Raw genomic sequence first — 18834 nt, 5'->3', positions numbered from 1 at the left:
GACCCAATATACCGACCACTGCACCGGACAGCTGGAACTGACAACTGGAAGCAGCAGATTCAAACCACTACAAATGCCAGAACAAAGATCACAGAAGCACTTCACAGGAGGCTCCCAAGTACTGAGGATGTCACCTAGACAGGGGACGAAACGTCTGCAACACAAATTCCCAGCTCGGCGAACAAAACCACAACAACGAGCACCCGAGCTACAAGTCTTCTCACAAACTTCAAACCAGAGAAAAACTGAGCTGGGAAAACTGGGCCACTCCCCTTGTATTCTTTTTAAAAATGTGGAAGCCTTTTGCCTGAGGCATTATCTGTTAGCTATAATTAAAATGTCCCTAAAACCCATCAAGTCAGACTTTTCGGAGCCTGTGTTTTTTACAGGCTTGTTAAAGGAGCATCATCATCACTGCAGACTCGTTCAAAAAGTAAAAGCTGTGGGATACAGGGTAGTGTGGTGAATTGGACGCAAAGTTGGCTTCGTAACAGGAAACAAATGGTAATGGTTGATGGCTGCTCTTGTGAATGGAAAGTTGTTTCAAGTGGTGCTCTGCATGGCTCAGTGTTGAGACCTCTGCTCTTAGTTTTATACATTAAGGATTTGGACTTGAATGTGGTGGGCAGATTTGTGAAATTTGCAGATGACCCAAAAATTGGCCATTTAATGGATAGTGTAGAGGATAGCTGTCATCTTGAAAAGTATTATAGATGGTTTGGTGGAGTGGGCAGGAAAGTGGCAGATGGAGTTCAGCTCTGAGAACTGTGAGGGAATGCATTTTGGGAAATCAATCAGTAAATGGCAATAGACAATAAATGGGAATATACTGAGGGGGCAGGGTAAGTGAGAGATCTTGGTGTGTAAGTGCATGGGTCCCTAAAGGTAGATGGGGTTGTAAAGAAGGCACGTGGAATGCTCTCCTTCATGGGTAGAGGGATGGAATTCAAAAGTAGGGATATAACAATGAAACTGTATAAGGCACTGGTGAGGCTATAACTGGAGTATTGCGTGCAGTCAGGTCACCACATCACGGGAAGGATGTCATTGCTCTGGATAGAGAGTGCAGAGGAGATTTACTGGAATGTTGCCAGGGCTGGTGAATTGTAGCTATCGGGAGAGAATTGGAGAGGTTGGGGTTATATTCTTTGGAACAGAGGTGCCATGATTAAGGAATATTAAATAGTGGATATTAAATAGTGAGCTACTAATGAAGGAGCAGAACTCCGAAAGCTTGTGCTTCCAAATATACCTGTTGAACTATAACCTGGTGTTGTGTGATTTTTCACGAAATAGTGAGAGGGAGTGATTAGAGTACACAGGAGGAACCTGTTTCCTTTGGCAGAGAGTTCAAACACCAGGGATCATTGATTCAAACGAAGTGGTGTAGGATTACATGATATGTGAGGAAAATGTTTTTTTATGCATAGAGTGGTGGGTATCTGGAATTCGCTGCCTGATTTGGTGGTACAGGCAAAGACCATAAACTCTTTTAAACAAAAATTCCTTGAACTGCACCTCAAGTTCCGTTAAATGCAAAGCTATGGGCTGTGGCAAGAAGATGGGATGAGAAACGGCATCTGGGGTCTTTGGGTTGGCATGGACAAGATGGGCTGAATAGCCCCCTCTGTGTTGTATTATTTTTATGATTCAACAGTTATCAATTGGACCCTGCCAGTCTTTGCAGTGTGAGTATGGAAATATATTGACCATATAATGAATGTTACAGTTTGATAACTACACTTACACATTGTCCAAGCAGGAACTGACAGGTATACATCAATACCTAAACTCACATATCCACATACCCACTTGCATCAGGTAGGCCCCATTTATGGAGCTGTATGGGTGTTGTTTCGTTTCTGGATCTCATTCCTTTGGGCTTAAAATTTTAAGAAAAAATGGACAAGAAACAGCTCAGGGCAGGAGTGGAATCAGACCCATGGTTCTGTTTAAATTGCTGGCTTTAAATAAAAAAAACTTTAATGATGAGGATCTGAATGTTACATTGATGTTGCCAATCACAGCTGATGTTGAATTACAGGAGGTATCTCTTCTGTCTTTCTCCAGGCAAGTACTCAAAGGACCAAGACAATGTAATATTCCCTCGGTACTGAGGCAAGTGTGACCAGCTGCTTCAAACAAACAGCGGGTATGTTACTGCTGTCAGAGCGAAGAACATGCTTTCCACAGTCACAGAGTGGATTGAGTCAGACTCGCTTTGAGCTCCATTCCCAGAGAGATATGTTCAAAACAAGAATCAAACACCACTGAGGAAACGGAAGTTTATATTTTTTAATCTATACTCTAAATGCATCCTACCCAGTTTCAATCAACTTGAATGAATTCTCTTCCAAAATATACACTGTATTAAAGTCTGAACATCGAACGGTACAGGACAGGAATGGGTCCTTCAGCCCACCATGTTGTGCCGAACATGCCGCCAAAATGCAATTAATCCCTTCTGCCTGGCCTTAGTCCATAACCCTCCATTTCTGACATATTCATTTGCTTACCTAAAAGTCCTTTCAATACCCTTATTTTATCTTCCTCCATCTCCACCCCTGGCAGTGTGTTCCACTTCCACCACTCTCTTTGTTTAAAAATAAAACTCCCCATATGTCTCATTGAGTCATAGAGATGTACAACATGGAAACAGACCCTTTGCTCCAACCAGTCCATGCCGACCAGATATCCCAACCCAATCTAGTCCCACTGCCAGCACCCTGCCCATATTTCTCCAAACCCTTCTTATTCATATACCCGTCCAAACGCCTCTTAAATGTTGCAATTGTACCAGCCTCCACCACTTCCTCTGGCAGCTCATTCCATACCCGTACCACCCTCTGTGTGAAAAAGTTGTCCCTTAGGTCTCTTTCCCTCTTAAGTAGTCTCCTACTTCCTTTATACTCTTCTCAGGATTCACTCGATCTATCCTGTCTATACCTGACATATGCTTCCTTCTTTTTCTTAATCAAACCCTCAATTTCTTTAGTCATTCAGCATTCCCTATACCTACCAGCCTTTCCTTTCACCCTGACAGGAATATACTTTCTCTGGATTCTTGTTATCTCATTTCTGAAGGCTTCCCAATTTCCAGCCATCCCTTTACCTGTGAACATCTGCCTCCAATCAGCTTTCGAAAGTTCTTGCCAAATACCGTCAAAATTGGCCTTTCTCCAATTTAGAACTTCAACTTTTAGATCTGGTCTATCCTTTTCCATCACTATTTTAAATCTAATAGAATTATGGTCGCTGCTCCCCCACTGACACCTCAGTCACCTGCCCTGCCTTATTTCCCAAGAATACGTCAAGTTTTGCACTTTCTCTAGTAGATACATCCACATACTGAATCAGAAAATTGTCTTGTATGTACTCAACAAATTGCTCTCCATCTAAACCCTTAACACTATGGCAGTCCCAGTCTATGTTTGTAAAGTTAAAAACCCCTACCATAACCACCCTGTTATTCTTACAGATAGCTGAGATCTCCTTACAAGTTTGATTCTCAATTTCCCTCTGACTATTCGGGGGTCTATAATACAATCCCAATAAGATGATTATCCCTTTCTTATTTCTCAGTTCCACCCAAATAACTTCCCTAGATGTATTTCCAGGAATATCCTCCCTCAGCACAGCTGTAATACTATCCCTTATCATAATTGCCACTACACCTCCTCTCTTGCCTCCCTTTCTATCCTTCCTGTAGCATTTGTATCCTGGAACATGAAGCTGCCAGTCCTGCCCATCCCTGAGCAATGTTTCTGTAATTGCTATGATATCCCAGTCCCATGTTCCTAACCATGCCCTGAGTTCATCTGCTTTCCCTGTTAATCCCCTTGCTTTGAAGTAAATGCAGTTTAATTTATTAGTCCTACTTTGTCCCTGCTTGCCCTGACTGTTTGACTCGCTTCTGTTCTCAACTGTACCAGTCTCAGACTGATCGCTTTCCTCACTACTTCCGTCGTTCCCACCTTACTAGTTTAAATCCTCCTGAGCAGATCTAGGAAATTGCCTTGCCAGTATATTAGTCCCCTTCCAATTTAGGTGCAATCCGTCCTTCTTGTACAGGTCACTTCTACCCCAAAAGAGATTCCAATGATCCAAAAATGTGAATCCTTCCCCATATACCAGTTCCTCAGCCATGCATTCATCTGCTCTATCCACCTATTCCTGCCCTCACTAGCTTGTAACACTGGGAGTAAACTTTTTAAATTTCTGCCTAACTCTTTGTAATCTCCCTTCAGAATCTCAACCTTTTCCCTTCCTATGTTGTTGGTTCCAATGTGGACAATGACCTCTTGCTGTCCCCTCTTCCCCCATGAGAACATTCTGCACCATCTCTGAGACATCCTTGATCCTGGCACCAGGGAACCAACACACCATTCTGCTTTATCGCTACTGGCCACAGAAACGTCTGTCTGTACCTCGGACTACAGAATCCCCTCACACAATTGATCTCTTGGAAGCCGATGTACCCCTCGTTGCATTAGAGCCAGACTCAGTACCAGAAACTTTGATTCTCAGGGGAACGTAGCATGAACAGCCATAACCACCCCCCCCCCACACACACACACACTTTCCAAAGCATCATACCTGTCCAAAGGGAAATCAAATATTGACACGAAAAGGTACACATTCAGACAGATATCCAGAGGTTATTGGACACAGAATGAGAAAGCTCTCATAAAGTGGTCTGGTTATAAACCTGTGAACAATAAATTCAAAATGCACATTCAGAATATAACTTTACAATCAAAAACTGTACCATTGAATAAAAGTTGTGGAAATTATCCAAAGTGCTTTACACTGTGGAGACTGACAATGATAGAAAAAGTCTTACTTTCATTTACAGTACATAGAATTTCTCCAGTACAGACAGTGGTCATTTGGCCCATCCCCCAGCAACAACTCTCTAAAGCGGATCCCACCCAGATGTAGACCCCACCCTATCCCCATAACTCCACGTTTACCACAGTTAACCCACTGACACTGCACATCCTTGAATAATACAGGACAATTTACCGTGGCTAATCCAGCAAACCTGCACATGTTTGGACCATGCAACTACAGCACGCAGAGGAAACTCATGGCAGAATGTGCAAACTGTACACAGATAATGAACCAAGGCTGGAATTGAATCTGTGTCCCTGGCACCACTGTGCCACCATGCCGCCCTGATATGGATGGCAATAGATAAAATCTTATTCATGTTGAGCAACAGAGATTTGAAGTAAATAGAGCTCCTGTAGTTTCTGTCATGTTAAAAAGAGACAAATGTGTAAGTACACTCACTTATTCACAGAACACAAACTGACAGGTACAGATACTTTCAGGTACAGATGCACTCATCCATTCATATAGTTGAAGCTGTCAGAAATAGACTGATGATAGCACAAACACATTCGCATTGCAAAAACTGACAGGTACAGATTGAAATCTGCACTCAAACATTCAAATTGCAGAAACTGACAAGTACATTTTGATAACACCCACATTCCCAGAGCAGAATCTCACAGGTATATATCGATAACTACATTTTTACATTCACCTAGAACCTAATGAGGCAGATTGATAACTAAAATCACATTGACATAGCAAAAGCTGACAGGTATAGACTGGTAATGACATTCTCATATTCACAGCAGAATCTGACAGGGAGAGATAGATAATTGGACTGTCATCTTCACATCACAGAAACTGACTGGGAGAGATAGATAACTAGACAGTCATATTCAAATTACAGAAACTGATGGACACATCAATAACTACACTTCCATATTCACAGATCAGAAACTGACAGGTACAAACGGATAGACAAAGGTGAGGACTGCAGATGCTGGAGATTAGAGTCGGGAGTGTGGTGCTGGAAAAGCACAGCAGGTCAGGAAGCACCCAAGGAGCAGGAGAATTGATGTTTTGTTTAAAAGCCCTTCATCAGTACAGATGGATAACTAAATCAATACATTCACATAGAAGAAACTCACAGTAAAAGATTGATAACTAAACTCATGCATTCTTGTCGCTGAAAGCAACAGGTACATTTCAATATGGACTCCCACATGTTCACTTCGCAGAAGATGGCAGGTTGACATTGTTAACTATGTTCACATTTTAACAATACAGAAATTGACATGGCCGATTGATTTAAACTATCCCATTTACAGACTAGAAACTGTCATATTCACACAGTACAAACCAACAAGTATAGGGTGATAACTTCACTCAAGTATGCACATAGCAGAATCTTATTGAGAGAGGGTGATACCTGTACTCTCATATTCAAATAGCAGAAACTTTGGGCGGCTCGGTGGCACAGTGGTTAGCACTGCTGCCTCACAGCGCCAGAGACCCGGGTTCAATTCCCGCCTCAGGCGACTGACTGTGTGAAGTTTGCACGTTCTCCCTGTGTCTGCGTGGGTTTCCTCCGGGTGCTCCGGTTTCCTCCCACAGTCCAAAGATGTTCAATTCAGGTGAATTGGCCATGCTAAATTACCCACAGTGTTAGGTAAGGGGTAAATGTAGGGGTATGGGTGGGTTGCGCTTCGGCGGTTCGGTGTGAACTTGTTGGGCCGAAGGGCCTGTTTCCACACTGTAATGTAATCTAATCTAGAGCTGCTGATTGATACATACGCTCTCATTGTATGTATAAAATGGGTGGGTATATTCTCATTGGAGTTTTGAAGAACAATGTATGACTTTTAGAGGAAAACAAAAGTGATTTGAAGGGAGTTGACAGAGTTGATGCTGGGAGTATGTCAATGCTCATGAGAGAATCCTGAGTAAGGGACACAGTTGTGAACAGGAAGCCTTCTGTCTAAGAAAGCAATGCAGAACATTCTCCCCTTCTTCTGATCCACAGAGAGCAGTTAGGGTTGAGTTATCAGCTTAATTTATGCTAATGTAGCCATTTATCTTTATTGATAGACAAGGGAGTCTTTGGTTTTGGGCACTAAACATCAAAATGAGATGAAGACCATAACTAAAGCCTTTGTGATCTGTTCTCATGACAGAGTACACACAGGCAGATAGAATTGTCACAGAATTCTCATACTTCTTATGGTCGTCTGCTCTGAGATAGTTCAAGTGACACAAGATTGAAAGAAATTAATAACTACAGCATATACACTGTATCTGCAGCATCATTCACCATACACTTTATCTGTAACTTACTGATATGTGTGTGCTCACAGATCATATACTGATCGATTCAGTTATAAGTTACCCTGATGTATCAAGGATGGAGTGAAATAAAAGATTAACCATCCATTTCATCAGAAACTTTGAGATGTTGATATATTTGCTCTCTGTCATGCCAGTGATTGACTGAAACTGAGTAAATACAAGATTAGAAACAATAAACTGACAGTTACAGAATGAAATACTGAGTCACTGCAAAGCAATAAATTGTTCGGGTATAATACAACTGTTGATTTGCTAGAAACTGGCATAAACAATGTAACATCCGCAGTGACATTGCGGATATTGTCAGTAACAATGTACAAAGTATTATCATTTATCAAAATGCTGCAGTTATAAATACAAACCCAACTTCAATTTACAGAGGCTGATATTCATAGGGTTTGGGAGTGGAGGGTAGTGAGTCCTACCTGTGTCCAAAGTGGTATCCGGTACTTTCAAAATTGACACTGACAGAGTAAAGCAATAAGGTACACTTCAGAAGGTTTGAGTTACAGTCCAGTAACATACTGACACGTTAAGACTGTGAAATAGAGTTTACAAAAATACATCCCAGAAACAGACGGGCACAGATTGGAATCGAGAGTGTGGTGCTGGAAAAGCACAGCAGGTCAGGCAGCGTCAGAGGAGCAGGAGAATCGATGTTTTAAGCATAAACCCTTCATCTCGACGTTTTGGGCATAAGCCTCTGATCCCCAGCATCTGCAGTTCTCACTTTCTCCTGGGGGCACAGATTGGAGGAATATTTCCAAGTGGCTGGCAAATAGTGGAACGTTTTACCGCTCAGATCAGTGTTTGATGGTAACAGAATAAAACTTGTCTTGAAATAATACTGACTATTAGATGGAGGACCAGAGCCTCATTGGACAAATGTTGAGTTAATGCAAAATGTGTAAATTAGGACACGACAGATATAAAGTTAAAGTGACGCATATATATATATATATATATATATATATATATAGAATGCTAACAGTTGCTGGTTAACAGGCGTTCGCGGAAGACTGAGAAATGTTATAAATCCCTGCATGAAACTGCAAGCCGCTTAATTGAAAAGTGCAGCAACGTGGTTCAGTTACACTGCACGTATTTTCAAAGCCCACAGTTATCGATACGTCTCTGGGCCCACAGTTATCAGTCAAGATCTCAGAAATAATTCATCCCGCAGTCAAGCTCGTGACTCAAGAAAAGTATTACATAGAAACATCTTATTTTCATTTCTCTTCAACTCCGTGCAATTGAGAACGAGTTGCATCAACCCCAAGTATAGAAAACATTCAGTCAGGTTCCAGTGGTTTGTGTAACTTGACAACAAATGTAATCGCAATTTCGAATGGATGAGAGCTTTTTTTTCACACAGTGACAAGTTCTGTGTTAATTCCAGCCTATACAGAGGAACAGAAACAGACATGCGGAGCTAGAAACGCATCAGCACAACAACCGAGCCAATACCACAGTCACTTTCTGTATCACAGACACAAAACAATTCTCCCTCAGTCAGACTGACAAGAACAGAATCGCTATCCATTTCACATTTCATTGCAGATCCACATTGGATCTCACTAACCAATCAGAGAGACTCAATGTTTGGGCATGACTCTGTGTAAACTACCCAATCAAGAACCAGGCTTTCCACTAACCAATCAGAGAGACTCAATGTTTGGGCATGACTCTGTGTAAACTACCCATTCAGGAACCAGGCTTTCCTCTACCCCTCATTAGCATTGCTGACGCCGTCAGTCTATAATGAGGGAACTCCGAGCCCGCTTTCCCTTTTTCTGTGTCCGAAAGTGAGAGGCGGTATGGTTGATGCAGCTGCCGCCAAGGCGCGGTGGGGAAAGACCACCGTGTAGCATCTATATGCCTAAGCACAGGGGTCCGACGTAGTAAGGGGGCGCTGCTGATCACCCTGCTAAATATGTGGATAGTAATCGTAAAGGAGAAAGTGAGGACTGCAGATGCTTGAGATCGGAGCTGAAAATGTGTTGCTGGAAAAGCGCAGCAGGTCAGCCAGCATCCAAGGAGCAGGATTCCTGAAGAAGAGCTCATGCCCGAAACGTCGATTCTCCTGCTCCTTGGATGCTGCCTGACCTGCTGCGCTTTTCCAGCAACACATTTTCAGCAGTTGTAATCATACAGACTTGTATATATGAATGATTATTCTGTCTTTGTATGCCAAGAAATGGAATGTTTTCGTATGTATGGCATGACCAATTGTACAGATTATCAAAATATTTTATGAATAAAGTATATTTTTGAAATTTAAAAAAAATGAGAAGAAAGTACAGCACGCCTCCAAGAAGGGCACGAAGAAAATTATCAAGAAGGTGCGAGTGAAGGATGATAAGAAGAGGAGTCGGTCCAGGAAAGAAAGTTACTCCATCTACATCTACAAAGTGATGAAGCAGGTTCACCCCGACACCGGCATCTCCTCTAAGGCCATGAGCATCATGAACTCGTTCGTCAACGATATTTTCGAGCGCATCGCGGGGGAGGCTTCCCGCCTGGCCCATTACAACAAGCGCAGCACCATCAGCTCCCGGGAGATCCAGACCGCCGTGCGGCTGCTGCTGCCCGGGGAGCTGGCCAAGCACGCCGTGTCGGAGGGCACAAAGGCGGTGACCAAGTACACCAGCTCCAAGTGAAGGACCGCATTGTACTGAGACACACACCCACAACCCAAAGGCTCTTTTAAGAGCTACCGAAAACATCCCTGAGACAGCTGAACCATTTCTTTAAGAGTTCTTTGTTTTAGTTTCCATGTGATTCTTGATCAGGCGTTTCAACTTCTCGTGCTATATGTTTTTGTGTTAATAAGTGCTTTGCAAATTATTCGGGAGTGGGGTGGAGAGAGCAGATCAAGCGCCAGTGAGTCATTTTTCATCTTGCTTGTTCACCCCTGGCGGACAAATGCCCACGTCTTTCCGTTCCACGATTGATGCATTTACTTATGATTTACTTTACATTTCCAATGCGCGGATTTGATCCGATTTTTCGCAATGCAAAATAAAGCATCCTGCAAAATAAAGCAACCGAACCGAGAGAACACCAACACAGCTACCGGGCTGAAACGTGGAGTTTTTGCTGAATCCGATCGAGAGCGATGAGGGACGACAGCTTTAAAATATCGTCTTTAAAAACGTGTTCGCCCTCGATGCTGAGCCGGAAGAATGTTGTGTGCTGGTTTATGAGCATATCGGGGTGGTATTGAAATGTGAAAAGAAAAGACAGGTTGCAGACTGCAGTGTTTGGCCTGTTTTGTTTCAGCTTCTTCTCAAGGTTTAGAAAATAACCCACTCTCAAGATCAGAAATGGACAGATACAGATCGGCAAATGAGGGAGAGTAAGACCGTTTGAAGTACACATTTGTAAACTAAAAGTAAATTATCATGTATATTAATGTTTTTTGAACTTCCTCAGTTTTTGCACTTCAGGTTTCAGGGAAAACATACTCCTTTGTTTGGAAATTGGCGGGCTTTTCAGATTGGAAAGAAGGCGGTTGATGATTTGGCGCCTGTCGATTCCGCCCTCCTCCCCGGGCCCTCACCCGATTGGGGGAAAGAGGCAGATTTCTGATTGGGAGCTGACCAATCAGAAATGGTCGCCCACCATTCCTCCGGAAGGTATAAGAGGCCGCAATGTGGGCAGAGTGCACCATTCTCTGTCAAAGTGTTTGTGAACATGTCTGGAAGAGGAAAGGGCGGTGGGAAAGCTCGCGCCAAGGCGAAGTCTCGGTCGTCCCGGGCTGGCCTGCAGTTCCCGGTGGGCCGTGTTCACAGGCTCCTGAGAAAGGGTAACTATGCTGAGCGTGTGGGTGCCGGAGCGCCGGTCTATCTGGCTGCGGTGCTGGAGTATCTGACGGCTGAAATCCTGGAGCTGGCCGGTAACGCGGCCCGGGACAACAAGAAGACCCGCATCATCCCCAGGCACCTGCAGCTGGCCGTGCGCAACGACGAGGAGCTCAACAAGCTGCTGGGAGGGGTGACCATCGCTCAGGGCGGGGTGCTGCCTAATATCCAGGCCGTGCTGCTGCCCAAGAAAACTGCCGCTGCTGGATCTGCTAAAAAGTGAAGAGATCGTTCTTGAATCTGACAACCCAAAGGCTCTTTTAAGAGCCACTCACAGCATCTGTGAAAGGAGGTGAACTCTGTCGGATTGAATTAATTTCCTTTTAATGTGTAGAGCCCTGGCCGTTATGCCTAGCAAAGCTATATTTCTGTCTCATTTTTTATCGGATACTGTTACTGTCTGGCAGCAGAGGAAGATTATATAGAATACGATTGTAAGGGTGTCTGGAGCTACATTATTTCTCATTGCACGGTCACTGCCTGAGTGATCTTTGTTTGATCAATGTTCTGAGTTTGGAATAGTGTCACGGATGTTCCCGATCGAGTTTGGCCTCACATTTCCTTTAACTGCATCAGTAAGAGCTGAATCCTCCCACTGTCGCTGCAGCATATACCTCTGCATTTTATTCTCTGCTCGGTTCATCCCCACTCTTATTTTCGCTCGCCTCTGGAGAGAGCGCGTGTTCAACAGCAGTCAGTCATTTTTCAGCTGTAAAAGGAGGGAATGCGGTAAAGTGAGATTGTGTAAAGTTTGGTTTCATAATTAAAAAACCAGTCAACGTGTACATGCATTCTCTGTATAACCTCCTGCTCTTTTATACGTGAGGGCGGGCATTTTCAAATTTGAAAATAAGCTGTTGATCTCTTGGCGCCATTTATTCCCTTTCCCTCCTACCTCCACCTCACCACAAGCCATGTTATCGCAAAGGGAGTCAATGAGGAGATGGGTTTTTTTCGAGAAATATCTAACCCAACACAAAAATTTGATGTGAAAATCACTCTTCTAATTACTATATTTCCGCAATCCCTGAATGAAGATCTCATTAGTCACAAAATCACCCCTGCTGCCTTCCGTTTGTTTTTAACTAACTTCCGATAGAAATATGTCCCCTATCGCTTCCTGCTCTCTCTGGATGAGCAACCGAACCTGTACCCGCCGTGAATCATTCGAAAAACCGCCGATTGAAACATTTTAAAAGTTAAAACAGTGTACACCGATAAAATTACAGAACCACACTTTATCGGTCATTTTTATTTCATCCAAATTATTACTTGTCCGAAGACAATTTGTAATCGCTGCCTGAACGGGCAGATGGAAAGAACGCGCCCCATAACACATCCGCAGTCTCCCAGAGTGTTATGCCTGGGAAATGTAAATACTGTAATATGTAACATAAATGTCTGGATTCCACAATAAATAAAATCAAACTATTACTCATGGAATGGACAGCCAGGTACACATTGATATCATTACTGAGATGGACAGGTATTCACGAAAAAAGAGGATCGAAGGGTACGGGAAGTTTGAATGGCAGAAGAAGCTGGATGGGCAGAATGGCCTAATGCTGCTGCTATATCTTACAATTACAAGTCACGATGCGATTCTTTATATGGAATAATCAGGTTGCACGACAGTAGAGTCTCGATTGGCCGAATAGCTCTTATCTACATGGTAGGAATACTTGCAATTATAAATTCACCGGGAATACTTGCAATGTTAAAATCATTCGCTACTGTAAACAGCAACAAAGTGAACCGTCCACTCCGAATGTTCTCTGCCGGACCTCAGAACACGGCATTAGTACATTTTCGAAACTGAAATAATTGTAAGTCGCGATAAACGCGAAATAACCGGCTACAGTAACAATCCCATCAATGTGTACTGCCTTCCCCGTCCTCAGGTCTCCGCTCTCTGTCGGAGGGTTTGGGTGGCTCTGAAAAGAGCCTTTGGGTTCGCTGGGCGGTGCCGCTTCGCTCCGCCTTTTCCCAGGCCTTTACCTCCTTTGCCTCTTCCAGACATCACGCTTCTTCACTCCAATCGCTGCCGAATGAGAGCCGAGCTGCCGCCCCTTCCCTTTTTATACAGTCCGACCCGACCTGACTGAGAAAGAGCTGACAGAGAGTGAGGGGCGGGTCCGGAGAGGAAACTGAGTGACAGACAGAGCAGGGAAATGACTTTGATCATCCAGCTCCGCCTCCAGCTCACTCCCGCCCCAACTTATCTGGGACTGAACCTTTTCTCCCCAACATTGTCAGACAAGGCGACAAAACTACACCACGTACATGCACGCCAAGAACAAAAACTGGAGAAACTTGGCATCCTCACGAGTAATTGCAAAGCCCACCCTGGAACCACAGTAGACAACATTATCACTGCAGGGAAGTCTATTGTCAACTTATACCCTTCGACCACACCCTTCGACCAGAAGAGATTGAAGTCCTGAGTAGGGGTCTCAACTTCTGCCCCACCACCAAAATGGACCCGTTGGTTCTTGCAGCAGGCACGGAGGAGTTCATCAGACAAATGAGACTCTGGGAATTGTTTCAAGGTGCCAGCAGTGATCCCAATGAGACCACTGATGAACACGAACAGTCGTCATGGCGATCTGTAGAGGAGAGACCAAAGAAGGTGACAACTTCGACCCCACCAGAGGGCCACTGCCCTGGGCTTGACATGTATGCTCAAACCATCAGGAAATATATAAATGCCAGATTCATCACCCGTTCACAACACAATGTCATCCAGGCTCTCAAAACCAATCACAACACTGTCATCAAACCAGTAGATAAAGGAGGAGCCATTGTCATTCAGAATAGAACAGATTACTGTAAGGAAGTGTAACGACAACTGAACAACCAGGAACACTACAGGCAATACCAGCTGATCCGACTAAAGAATACACCCGTGAATAAAACACACTGATCAGAACTTTGGATCCAGTCCTTCAGAGGTCCCTACGCGCCCTCATCCCACGTACTTCTCGTGTAGGCGGCTTCTACTGCCTTCCAAAGGTACACAAAGCCAACACACCGGGACGTCCCATCGTGTCGGGCAATGGGACCCTCTCCGGCTGTGTGGAAGGCATCTTGAAACCTATTATACAGGGGATCCCCAGCTTCTGTCGCGACACTACTGATTTCTTACAGAAACTCAGCACCCACGGACCAGTCGAACCAGGAACATTCCTCGTCACAACATTTCTGCACTCTACACCAGCATCCCTCGGAATGATGGCATCGCGGCAACAGCCTCAGTACTCAGCACCAACAACTGCTAATCTCCAAACACCATTCTACAACTTATCCGCTTTATGCTCGATCACAACATCTTCATCTTTGACAACCAATTCTTCACCCAGACACATGGAACAGCCATGGGGACCAAATTTGCATCCCAATATGACAACATTTTTATGCACAGGTTCGAACAAGACTTCTTCTCTATGCAGGATCTCCAACCAACATTGTACACCAGGTAGACTGACAACATTTTCTTCCTCTGAACCCATGGCGAGGAGTCACTGATAAAATTACACAGTGACATCAACAAGTTTCATCCCACCATCAAACTCACCATGGACTACTCTCAACTATCTGTCTCATTACTAGACACATGCATTTCCATCAAAGATGGACACCTCAGCACCACACTCTCCCGCAAACCCACATACAACCTCACAATGCTACATTTCTCCAGCTTCCACCCAAAACATATTAAAACAGCCATCCCCTATGGACAAGCCCTGCGCGTACACCGGATGTGCTCAGATGAGGAGCAACGTGACAGACACCTGGAAGTACTCAGGGATGCCCTCACAAGAACGGAGTAAGATTCCCAACTCATCGACCGCCAGTTCCCACGTACCACAGCAAGGAAATGTAATGACCTCCTCAGGAGACAGACACATGCTGCAACCGACAGGGTATCCTTTGTTGTTCAGTATTTCTCAGGAGCTGAAAAACTAGGCCATGTTCTTCATGACCTACATTATCAATGAGGATGAGCACCTCACCAAGACCTTCCCCACACCTCCACTACTTGCCTTTAAACAACCGCCAAATCTCAAACAGATTGTTATTCGTAGCAAACTGCCCGGCTCTCAGGACAACTCCATACAACCCTGTCATGGTAGGCGCTGCAAGACGTGTCAGAGTGTGGACATAGATACTACTATTACGCGTGGGGACACCTCCCACCTTGTACATGGCAGGTACTCATGTGACTCAGCCAACGTTGTCTATCTTATACGTTGCAGGCAAGGATGCCCAGAGGCATGGTACATTGGGGAAACTGAGAAAGGCTACGACAACGGATGAATGGGCATCGCACAACCATCCACAGACAGGAGTGTTCCCTTCCAGTTGGGGAACACTTCAGTGGCCCAGGACATTCGACCTCGGACCTTCGGGTGACCATCCTCCATGGCGGACTTTGGGACAAGCAGCAGTGAAAAGTGGCCGAGCAGAGGCTGATAGCTAAGTTCGGTACCCATAGGGAGGGCCTCAACTGGGACCTTGGGTTCATGTCACATTACAGTTGACCACCATTGCACTATACACACACACAGATACTCCTACACACACAAACACTCTCACACACTCACTCCTATACACACATACACATGGACACACATACACACAGACGTGCACACAGACACCCACACACACTTCCACACGCAACCCCTCACAGACTTAAGACACTTTGCATTCACTACACACACACTTTCTTACACTCACAACCCCAACCCAGACAGACACACACAAACAGACAAAGACCCACATGCACACACATATTTTGTGGGGTGAATTTGTACTTGCCAGGTTACATTGTACTTTACTCAAAAACTGCATGCATTCATGTAGAATTCTGAGCTCAAAAACTGCATGAATTTATGTAAAACTCTGTTATCTCACTTTTTAGATTAGAATCAATCTAAACATCATGGCATAGAATACAGGGGGTTAACACCTTCAACATATTGTTGAGCTATCATCATTGTTAACAGCTAACCTGAGAATGCAACTTTTTTAAAAAAAGGTTTTGTGATTTACACATGAAAGAAGTGAAACTATCATGATATGCTAACAGATGAAAGGTTTAATAGACAATTAATTTTTCAATGTATAATTTCAATTACATCACACTGTAAATTTTTGCTATAAATTCTGTGTGTTAGGATTGAGCCCTCCACTACCACCTAATGAAGAAGCGATGCTCCGAAAGCTAGTGTGCTTCCAATTCAACCTGTTGAACTATAACCTGGTGTTGTGTGATTTTATACTTTTGTCTCCAAAGTTGACTGTTCCTGAGTAAAGGAGCGCATGCGTGAGGCCCTCCCCCAGCGCTGCCATTGAAGAGCATTTACTCAGTGAGTGCAAGAGGTTTGTTTGAAACAGACCGCAATGGAGAGATCAGCGTCCAGGGAAGTGAGGGAACAGCAGGCTCCTTCCAGCAGCACATCGGGATGGGAGCCTGGGACACAGAGGGGGCTCCGAGACCGGGATTGATTCGGGGTGAGTTCAGGGAGAACCGGGGGCTGTTTGTAAGAGGCCGAGCGGAGCAGGAACTGGTCCCGGAACTTGGAGTGAGCGGGCTGGGGGGAAGAGAGAGGCCTTTCTCGGGCTGTGTGTGGGCCTGCTGAGGGAGGCAGAGCGGGAAGAAGCTGCTATGGGACATTCTTGTGGTTTGCAATCCTCTGAACCCTGTTTTAATTTCAATCTATTTCCCGCTCTTTCTGAGGTTGTGTGGAACCAACTGTAGGAATGTGATACTCTTGTAAAAGGACATACACTGGGGTCTTGGTAACAACATTAGAAATAGCGCCGTTTTTCCTCTTTCCAACAGGTAGTTAGGGAGTTGGATATTGAGCTGTGTAAGCATCCTGGTGGTTGAGTATTCCCATTCATGGTGCTGGGCAGTTGTTGCTCAGTTTCTGGATCTCACTCAACTGATATCAACTTAAAAATCACACAACACCAGGTTCTCGTCCAACAGTTTTTTTGGAAGCACTAGATGTGTAACATTGTGCACCCCAGTCCACCACCAACATCTCCAAACCAACTGGTATCGAATCACATTAAAAACAAACAATCCCCAGACAAGGAGCAGCTCAGGGCAACAATGGAATCAGATCCGTGGTTCTGATTAAGTTGTTGGCTTTTAAAGAAAAAAACAACACGCATCCTAATGAAGATGCAATGAACATGACCATGATCAGTTCAATATTGCCAGACTAGCCTCATGTTGATTTACAGGTGGTGTCCCTGTGTCTTCCTCCAGAAAAACACCTAAAGAACTAAGACGCTGTAATACTTCCTCAGTTCAAAGCACAGAGTGACCAGCTGCCTCTAACAAACGGAAGGTATGTAGCCCAGTTTATCTATCTTACACACCAGTGTTGAAGATAGATAAACTGAATTCTCATCCAAAATAGACATTCAGGAACAACATTAAAATCTGCAATTATTAAGAGCATTTTCAGAGTTACAATGAAGATAGACAAATAGGCCACATTGTTGCATTATTTCAACAACCATTCGTGAAGGAGGGGTTAAGTACAGAGATGGAAGGAAACTGTGCTCACTGATAGGGCAAGAGTTACCGAAGAGTCGCCGAGTCATAGAGAAGTATAGCGTGGAAACAGGCCCTTCGGTCCAACTTGTCCATGCCGACCAGATATCCTAACCTAATCTAGTCCCATTTGCCAGCACTAAGCCCATCTCTCTATAAACCCTTTCTGATCATATTGTTAAAGTACAGATTTGAGACAGCCCAGGGAATCCCTTGTGGACTCAGATCTATAAGCCTCTCTTGGTTTGTCCTGGAGATCGTACACTTTGGTAGTCTGGAATAAAAACCTCTTGCAAAGAGTTTAGTTTAATTTTAGCCTTCCCCGTTATTTATCAATAGTATCACCGTTACAATGTAACATTGACACCTATAAACCAGGCTAGCAGAGGTTCTAAAACCCTAGAAAAGTAGGATACTAGCTCTTCCTTTAAGAGCCCTCGCAGACTACTCCACTCTTCTGTCTCAAACAGGCTTCCTTTTTACAAAACTTTACAAAAACACTGCATGTTCTTAATTAGACAGTGGAAAGGCAATAATTCGTAAGGAAGAGAAGTTAATGAACAGGTCTGTGTGCGCTTAACTGATCACTCCTGTAGACCCGTAGCCATCCATCAGGTGGGAAAAAAACGATCCAGCCGAGTCAGTGCCTGTGGGTGAGGTAAGTCCCTATCATAAAGAGGTATCAGTCTAAACTAAGTGGGAGAGATCATAAGGTAACTTTGAAAGCTTGCATGTCAGATATCATTGTTTTACAAAATGGCATTTTAGTGGAGGAGGGCAAACTTTGACCATAAAATGGTTTCCTGACAGATCAGAATCTCTTCAGAATCTCTTCAATGTTAGGTTTAGAATAGTTTTTAAGCTCAGAGCAGACTCCTGCTTTTTATCTTAAGCACAAAATTATTCTGTAACTGAGGCTGAAAGGTTAAATTTTAAATGATTCATTAGTCTCAAATTAAACATGCTTTCTTTTCAGGGTTGTGATTCAAATTCAAAGAAGACGTGACGAGTTAGAATTGACAGTGGGGCAGTCGTGGTGTGTAGGAACACCAAGTCAGTTAAAGATTAGATTAGATTAAATTACTTAGTGTGGAAACAGGCCCTTCGGCCCAACAAGTGCTTCATCAATATTACATTTTAGAGTTGTTTTTCATAATCAGTGATGGCTACTCAAAATCATCATTACGTCCCAAAATGCAAATAATCTCACTCACT

At 43.9% G+C, this 18834-nt stretch overlaps 3 protein-coding genes across 4 annotated transcripts in view; all 3 read left to right on the top strand.

Annotated features, from left to right (window-relative positions):
• Positions 1-9897, top strand: part of LOC122544500 (late histone H2B.L4-like) — an 18657-nt gene extending 8760 nt beyond the window's left edge. The window contains exons 3-4 of the mRNA XM_043683735.1: positions 8894-8990; positions 9480-9897. Of these exons, the coding sequence (XP_043539670.1) occupies positions 8894-8990; positions 9480-9845 (463 nt within the window). The 3' untranslated portion in view covers positions 9846-9897. The remainder of the gene's footprint in view (positions 1-8893; positions 8991-9479) is intronic.
• The window catches only part of LOC122544556 (histone H2A-like), a 29821-nt gene extending 17904 nt beyond the window's left edge, over positions 1-11917 (top strand). The window contains exon 2 of one of the 2 annotated variants that reach the window (XM_043683872.1): positions 11289-11917. The gene's annotated coding sequence lies outside the window, so the exon portion shown is untranslated. The remainder of the gene's footprint in view (positions 1-11288) is intronic. The other variant, XM_043683873.1, reaches the window with a different exon arrangement.
• LOC122544583 (histone H2A-like) lies at positions 10857-11917 on the top strand. Its single transcript, XM_043683901.1, has one exon. It carries the CDS (start codon positions 10882-10884, stop codon positions 11269-11271), a length of 390 nt encoding a protein of 129 aa, XP_043539836.1. The 5' UTR covers positions 10857-10881; the 3' UTR covers positions 11272-11917.
• Positions 11918-18834: the final 6917 nt, after the last annotated feature.

Source organism: Chiloscyllium plagiosum, chromosome 50, assembly GCF_004010195.1.
Source record: "Chiloscyllium plagiosum isolate BGI_BamShark_2017 chromosome 50, ASM401019v2, whole genome shotgun sequence".
Classification (NCBI taxonomy): Eukaryota; Metazoa; Chordata; class Chondrichthyes; order Orectolobiformes; family Hemiscylliidae; genus Chiloscyllium; species Chiloscyllium plagiosum.
Note: the sequence above shows the minus strand (reverse complement) of the source record. Positions and strands in the feature narration are given on the sequence as shown.

What these genes read in the sequence shown, in the direction of transcription:
- LOC122544583 (XM_043683901.1), top strand. Translation starts at nt 10,882, where the DNA reads ATGTCTGGAAGAGGAAAGGGCGGTGGGAAAGCTCGCGCCAAGGCGAAG.